This window comes from Nerophis ophidion, linkage group LG03 (assembly GCF_033978795.1).
Source record: "Nerophis ophidion isolate RoL-2023_Sa linkage group LG03, RoL_Noph_v1.0, whole genome shotgun sequence".
NCBI classification, from domain to species: Eukaryota; Metazoa; Chordata; class Actinopteri; order Syngnathiformes; family Syngnathidae; genus Nerophis; species Nerophis ophidion.
The window spans coordinates 45,195,476-45,203,170 of NC_084613.1; the positions used below are offsets into that span (position 1 = coordinate 45,195,476).

The 7,695-nt window shown below is 42.8% G+C and overlaps 1 protein-coding gene across 1 annotated transcript; it reads left to right on the plus strand.

Moving 5' to 3' along the window:
* The first annotated feature begins 302 nt into the window (after window positions 1-302).
* fosaa (v-fos FBJ murine osteosarcoma viral oncogene homolog Aa) lies at window positions 303-2,861 on the plus strand. The gene is made up of 4 exons (XM_061893723.1): window positions 303-593; window positions 925-1,140; window positions 1,372-1,479; window positions 1,565-2,861. The coding sequence occupies exons 1-4, from the start codon at window positions 441-443 to the stop codon at window positions 2,237-2,239; spliced, it is 1,152 nt and encodes a 383-aa protein (XP_061749707.1). The 5' UTR covers window positions 303-440; the 3' UTR covers window positions 2,240-2,861.
* The last annotated feature ends 4,834 nt before the right edge of the window (window positions 2,862-7,695 follow it).

The following is a 7,695-nucleotide window of genomic DNA, read 5'->3' on the forward strand; positions in this document are numbered from 1 at the left end:
TGTGTGTGTGTGTGTGTGTGTGTGTGTTGGGGGGGTGAACACGCCCACCCAATGACACTGCGTGAATGGTCACGTGCGTTGATGGCTCACGTTTTCATGAGGCCAGTTTAAAAACATTTAAATGGCGAGAAACGTTACATTTGCCTTCAATGTCACTAAACACACACATGTAACGCCATAGGCATGAACACAATGCGACGAAAATGTTTTGTTGCTGTCATTCGGGCCCCCTCCGCCCCCCTTTCCTCCCTTGAATGGTACAGTCCGAGTTCATTCATAAAATTGTAGCAGGGCTGAAAAGGCGGGGCTTGTGTCCAGCTCGTGCAGTTACCAGGTAGACTTTATACCTGGACGACTCAGCCTCAGTAATTCGCAGCAGATTTTTTCCCTTTTTTTTCTTTTTTTTTTCTTTTTTGGGAAATACACTTTTTTTTTTTTCAATGATGCTTCGTAACAAGATGCCGCCTGACATGGAGGACGTGCCCCCCAGCCGCCGGGCGGACTCCCCTGCCGGGACAAGGTGCCAGGACACGGCGGAGGAGGCGAGCTCTCCAACCTCCTCATTCTCTTCCTCCACGGGGTGTAATGCAAAGGTATGAGTGTGTGCCTCCAATCAACATTCGACATGTGTATATATGGATGTCATTTGGACACCATTTCAATCAAATTTCTCCTCTTTTGTTTACCACTGAACCGGGTTTGTGTTTTCCGAGCGTGTCGACGCAGCGCTTCATTGAGGAAAATAGATCCATTCAGGAGACTCCACAGCATCCCTGCGTCAGCGCTGACGTCACCAGCAATGATAAAGTCAAATATTGATCCGGACAGGACTATTTCTGTTTGGCTGCATTTCAACAAGTTAATTTGACTCTAAATGTATAATCAGAATAAATCACATTATTTTTATATGTTTTTCCTCTGCAGGACATCTGCCAAGATGCAGCGTTTGTTCCGACAGTCACCGCAATTTCCTCCAGCCCAGATTTTCAGTGGATGGTCCAGCCTACAATCATTACATCCGTCTCCTCGTCTCCGGGCAGCAAGCAAGCCAATCAGGCGCTGCAGAGCTCTGACCAGGCGACACCCAAAGAGGGCAGGAGCAAGGGGAAAAATGTGGCGAGGAAGGCAAAAGCAGAACAGGTATTGTGACTATTTGTGCATGGAATATAGAATAGCATGCTCCTCTGGCCTTGTGTCTCCCATCGATATTCAGGTCACAGCAAGTCTGCAACAATCGTCTATTTTTAGCCGCGTGAAACATGCTTGCGCCGTTCTTCAGAGGGGCAGCACTGGCATCAGATGTAGCAGACTGGCGGATGAGAGGGCTGGAGTCTTGGAAGTTCTCACTGAATTATTTCTTTGCCGTGCCAGCTGTCTCCAGAGGAGGAGGAGAAGAAGAGGATACGGAGGGAGAGGAATAAAATGGCCGCGGCCAAGTGTCGCAACAGACGGAGGGAACTGACGGATACGCTGCAAGCTGTAAGTAAACACTGATGCGTTTGCTCAGCTGTCATTCGCGCCGTCTAATGGGTGTTGGGACTTTTTTTTTTCTTCCGCCCCAAAGGAGACGGACACGCTGGAGGAGGAAAAGGCATCCTTGGAGACAGAAATAACAAACCTCCTCAAAGAGAAGGAGCGACTGGAATTGATCCTCGCCGCGCATAAACCGCTGTGCCAAATGTCCGAGGACATGGAGACCATTTTAAGCGAGTCCACCGGATCGCCGGGAGTCGCGTCCAGTCCGGAGGAGGACAGGCTTCTGGACGACAGCACTCAGGAAGCTCCTTCGCTCCTCCAGGACATGGACATCCCGAGTGATCCGGCCACAGCCATCTCCGGGAATTCCGACATCCTCTTGTGCGCCAGCGCCGAGATCCACATCTGTGACCTGGAGCCCTCTCTGGACATGAAGGAAGGGCTCATGCACAACCTACTGCCAACTTTGGAGGACAAACCCCCCACGGAGACGGCCCGGTCCGTTCCGGACATCGATCTGAGCAGCTCCCTCGGGGTCTCTGACTGGGAGACCCTGTACAAGTCAGTTTCTAATGACCTGGAGCCTCTCAGTACCCCCGTGGTGACCTCCACACCCACCTGCAGCAGCTACCTGTCCGTCTTCACCTTCGCCTGTCCCGAGCTGGACTTGCTCACCGAGGGTCTGGACAGCCATAAAGGGGGAGGAGGAGGTAAAGCAGAATCTGTTGACCTCCTCAACTCTCCAACTCTGCTGGCCTTATAGAAGGAAGGTCTGGTGGGAACCATTTGCAGGCTCCTGACTTTAGCTTGAGGATCCCACATAACCAACAGAGTGATGTAGCATGGCATTTATTTTGACAGCTCTCCATTTAAATGCATGCATTTTCAAACCTAAAAAAAAGAAATACATGTGTATGTATGTATATATATATATATATATATATATATATATATATATATATATATATATATATATATATATATATATATATATTGTATATTTATATCAATATATGATCTGTTATAGATCTAGTATGTTATGTGAGATTTGATGTGATTGTGTGGTTTTGGTGTCAATAGTATATTGATTGCTATTAATGATGTATTCACACACACAAGGCCGACTCCTGGCATAAACACTCAATCTTGTCTTGGGCCTCAAAAACACATTCATGCTTACCTCAATGTCATCGACTGTGGTTTGACCTCATTGTTGAGAAAGTTTTCCATGAAAACATCCAGTGCTTATATACTATATATCTGTCAAGATGTAACTTATGATTTATTTTTATACCTATTTGTTAAAAGAGTGAGATGATAGAGCATTAAGTGCTTATTATCTTTGCTGCAGAATAACAACCACAATAAATTTACACTGAGTTGTCTGTTTTGTGTCATGCTACAATACATTCCACAACAATGTTGGACATATTTACCCTTGGGTGTGCCGGATGCTTACCCCAGCTCACTTCAGGTGAATTGGTCACCATATATCTTCCTAAAAAACAGCCTCCTCTGCAGTGGACATTTATTTATTTTCTCAGATATATACTGTACATGTTTTGGGGGGGAAAAAATCGCTTGTTTTATGCAAAACACACATTTTCACTGCAGACAGGTATAATGTAATATAACTGGAACATTGTTGAATAAGTTATAAAAGTTTAGAGGTTGACGTTAGGAAGAAATTGAATGAATTGCACATGGGTAATTTCTGAATAATGAGAACACTGATAGATAACATATTGACCATGTTCAATAAATGAAATGTGGAATTTTGAATAATCTGTGTTATTGTTTTAGAGAGAAAGGGGAACTTGTGACAGTGCAGCGGGAGAAGAAGACAGCGTATTTATTGACAGCTTGTAATGTGAGTGAGATGTGTGCGTAATCCAAATATAAGAAGTGTGACTATGTGGGGTAATTATATGAGAGTGGTAACTAGTGGGTGTTGAGGGTGCGTGTCGCGATCGAGGCGGAAGTCCAAAGAGGGCAAAACAGGCTCAGAAGTTAAAAAACAGGCAGATGGTCAAGGACTGGAGCGAGGCGTCGTTGTCAAGAGAGGCAAGAGAAAGTCCAGAGGGGATCCAGGGAGACGAGACACACTGCTCGACAACGAGGAAGGCCGACGGAAAGCTGGAGAACGACACAACACGAAAGAAAATGAACACGACGTGGAGGGAACGCAGTGAGAGAGATAGCACATGCAAGAAGGCTGGAGACGTGTTGGCTTACGAGAAGCTATGTTCTGGCACTGGATCTCAAGACTTACCTCTCAGCTCCGGCGCGTGGCCCGCAGTCCGCTCAGCAGTGCGTGCAGCAGAACCAGAGGCAACAGGAGTGTGACCCACAACAGAACAGCAGTTTTTTTTGGAATTTTGCCTATCAATCATAACCATTATCGAATACAGCAACACACATGTTTTTAATTTTATTTAGGGTTTTAAAGATGATAATAAAAGCTTGGAAGATACTGCTAAAGGGAGTCACTGTTGTCTAAAAAAACAAACCCTCTAAAAAAAAGTCAAAACCCTCCATCAATTTGTATTTATTTACACACTGCAAATCTATATATAATGTAGTAACAGACACGCTCATAACAATACGTAACATGTTAAATATTTACCATATTCTGATCATTTTAATCATTACCTGAACTGACCTCTCCCAGACATTGATTTCTGTTTCCACAGCAACGCACATCCGACTTCTGGCAAAAACTTGTGTTCCTACTTCTGGATTCAAACGTGAGTGTGTTCTAATCAGGGAAGACGTTGTAATAGACAACAAAGACGACTAGTCTTGGGCAAATGAAGATTCACAATCTTATACTTTTGAAGCTGAATGAATGGAAGAAGAATTACTGCTTCTAGAAGCGAGCACAAAGAAAAGGGTGAAATGTTGTAGCAGGCGGAAGCAGAGAGAGTGAGGTAAAAGTCACTCGAAGCTGCAAAATGTAGAATTTGGAGACAAGCTATTTCCACATAAATGTAATGCTGACCCAAATATTAAATCCGGAAAAACGTCCCCAGCCAGCTGGACCAAACAGAACTGTCCATTGCGTGAGTCACATTTTAATATTGTTCATGATACACATGTAGCATGTCATGCTCGTTATTACAACTGCAGTACATACGCTGTCTGGCTAGCTGTGTACAAACAAAACATGAAATGTGGGCTAATACTTTACAGATACTGTAATATGACTGTTTATGTTTTTCAGTCAGTACAAATCGGTGTTCTATTGCATTTTGTTGTGTATTACAAACTTAAACCTGTTTCACGCTGACGTATAAGATAGCTTATTTCTTGCCGTCGCTAGCTTTTACGGCTAATACCGTTGCATGCCAATGTGTTACCACGCTAGAAAAAGAGTTTCCTCAGTTTTTGCTCATGCAATAAAAATGTCGCTACTGCTAGTTTGTTCATTCTAAGTAGTAATGTCGCAATGGCGCTGTATTTTCTTCCAACTTCGTGCTGGTCCATGTTGACAAAAAAGTAAAAATGTTGTGGACAAATGAACACAAATATATTTATTTTATAGACATAAGAGCAGGTGGGAGAGCATGAAACAGGAAAAAATAAAACTAAGGGCTGCAGGAATCTTTGAACTGGACTCTCGCGACAGTGTTGGATCCATTGTGGATTGAACTTTCACAGTATCATGTTAGACCCGCTCGACATCCATTGCTTTCCTCCTCTCCAAGGTTCTCATAGTCATCATTGTCACCGACGTCCCACTGGGTGTGAGTTTTCCTTGCCCGTATGTGGGCCTACCGAGGATGTCGTAGTGGTTCCTGTTGTGGTTTGTGCAGCCCTTTGAGACACTAGTGATTTAGGGCTATATAAGTAAACATTGATTGATTGATTGATTGAAGAGAGCAGAGCAGAGAAGAGGGTCCTGGCACAGAGATTGATTTGGAAATGCCCACAGTAGTACATCTGTCAATCTGTGACGTCACAGATGGCCCAATGTTAAAAAAGACAGCATTCAGACACTTACAAAACTGTGTGCAAGCTCACGCCAAAATGCATGAACCTCATGATTTGATGCTTTGGCATTTTTTAACGCGAGCATCTAACAGTTTGAATTCAGAAAAGAGGAAAATCACAATAGATCGCTTTTAATTGGGATGTGTCTTTGTTTTGGTATTTCATCATGTAGTTTTATAGCAACTATGGTAAGTATGAACATAAAGTCGTATACAAAAATAAAAAAATCATATTATTACAATATATTTTTACATTCAAAGTTAAAGGGGAACATTATCACAATTTCAGAAGGGTTAAAACCAATAAAAATCAGTTCCGAGTTACAAACAAACTATGGCGGATAGCACAGCAAGATATAGCGACATTAGCTCGGATTCAGACTCGGATTTCAGCGGCTTAAGCGATTCAACAGAATACGGATGTATTGAAACAGATGGTTGGAGTATGGAGGCAGATAGCAAAAACGAAATTGAAAAAGAAACTGAAGCTATTGAGCAAATAGCTATTGAAGCTATTCGGCGATTGCCTTCTAACCAACGATTGCATCTTTTGACCAGACCACTGGAGCAATTTAAATCTGTCGATTGGTAAGTGTTTGTTTGGCATTAAATGTGGGTGGAGGGAAAGGCTGGATGCAAATATAGCTACAAATGCGCATAAAGCTGGCCTAAATAGCATGTTAACATCGATTAGCTGGCAGTCATGCCGCGACCAAATATGTCTGATTAGCACATAAGTCAATAACATCAACAAAACTCACCTTTGTGATTTCGTTGACTTTATTGTTGGAAATGCATCTGCTTTGAGTGTCGCAGGATATCCACACATCTCTGTGCCATGTCTGTCGTAGCATCGCCAGTAACATGTGCAGGCCAAACAAAGGACTTTCGCATCTTTTGACACTGGTGCAACTTAAATCCGTCGATTGGTATGTGTTTGGCATTAAATGTGGGTGGAGGGAAAGGCTGGATGCAAATATAGCTACAAATGAGGCATAACGATGCAATATGTACATACAGCTAGCCTAAATAGCATGTTAGCATCGATTAGCATGCCGTGCTAATCTTTGATTGATTGATTGATTGATACTTTTATTAGTAGATTGCACAGTTCAGTACATATTCTGTACAATTGACCACTAAATGGTAACACCCGAATACGTTTTTCAACTTGTTTAAGTCGGGGTCCACGTTAATCAATTCATGGTACAAATATATACTATCAACATAATACAGTCATCCCAAAGTTAATCATCATAGTATGTACATTGAATTATTTACATTATTTACAATCCGGGGGGTGGGATGAGGAGCTTTGGTTGATATCAGAACTTCAGTCATCAACAATTGCATCAACAGAGAAATGTGGACATTGAAACAGTGTAGGTCTTATTTAGTAGGATATGTACAGCGAGCAGAGAACATAGTGAGTTCAGATAGCATAAGAACAAGTATATACATTAGAAGTACATTTGAGTTGTTTATAATCCGGGGAGATGGGATGTGAATGGAGGAGGGTATTAGTAAAGTGTTGAAGTTGCCTGGAGGTGTTGTTTTAGAGCGGTTTTGAAGGAATATAGAGATGCACTTACTTTTATACCTGTTGGGAGTGCATTCCACACTGATGTGACATAGAAAGAGAATGAGTTAAGACCTTTGTTAGATCGGAATCTGGGTTTAACGTGGTTTGTGGAGCTCCCCCTGGTGTTGTGGTTATGGTGGTCATTTACGTTGAGGAAGTAGTTTGACATGTACTTCGGTATCAAGGAGGTGTAGCGGATTTTATAGACTAGGCTCAGTGCAAGTTGTTTTACTCTGTCCTCCACCCTGAGCCAGCCCACTTTGAAAAATTGGGTTGGATTGAGGTGTGATCTGGGGTGGAGGTCTAAAAGTAACCGGACTAGCTTATTCTGGAATGTTTGAAGTCTAGATTTGAGGGTTTTGGAGGTGCTGGGGTACCAGGAGGTGCAAGCGTAATCGAAGAAGGGTTGAATGAGAGTTCCCGCTAGAATCCTCAAGGTGCTTTTGTTGACCAGAGAGGAGATTCTGTAGAGGAATTTTGTTCTTTGGTTGACCTTTTTGATCACCTTGGTTGCCATTTTATCACAGGAAAGATTAGCCTCTAGAATGGAACCTAGGTAGGTGATCTCATCCTTCCTGGTGATAACAATGTCACCCACTTTAATAGTGAAGTCACTGACCTTCTTAAGTTTGATATGGGACCCAA

Bases quoted from the DNA above. Each gene is read 5' to 3' on its own strand.
- fosaa (XM_061893723.1), top strand. From the start codon at position 441: ATGATGCTTCGTAACAAGATGCCGCCTGACATGGAGGACGTGCCCCCC. The intron at 594-924 runs GTATGAGTGTGT...TTTCCTCTGCAG, and splicing joins CCACGGGGTGTAATGCAAAG to GACATCTGCCAAGATGCAGC. The intron at 1,480-1,564 runs GTAAGTAAACAC...TCCGCCCCAAAG, and splicing joins TGACGGATACGCTGCAAGCT to GAGACGGACACGCTGGAGGA.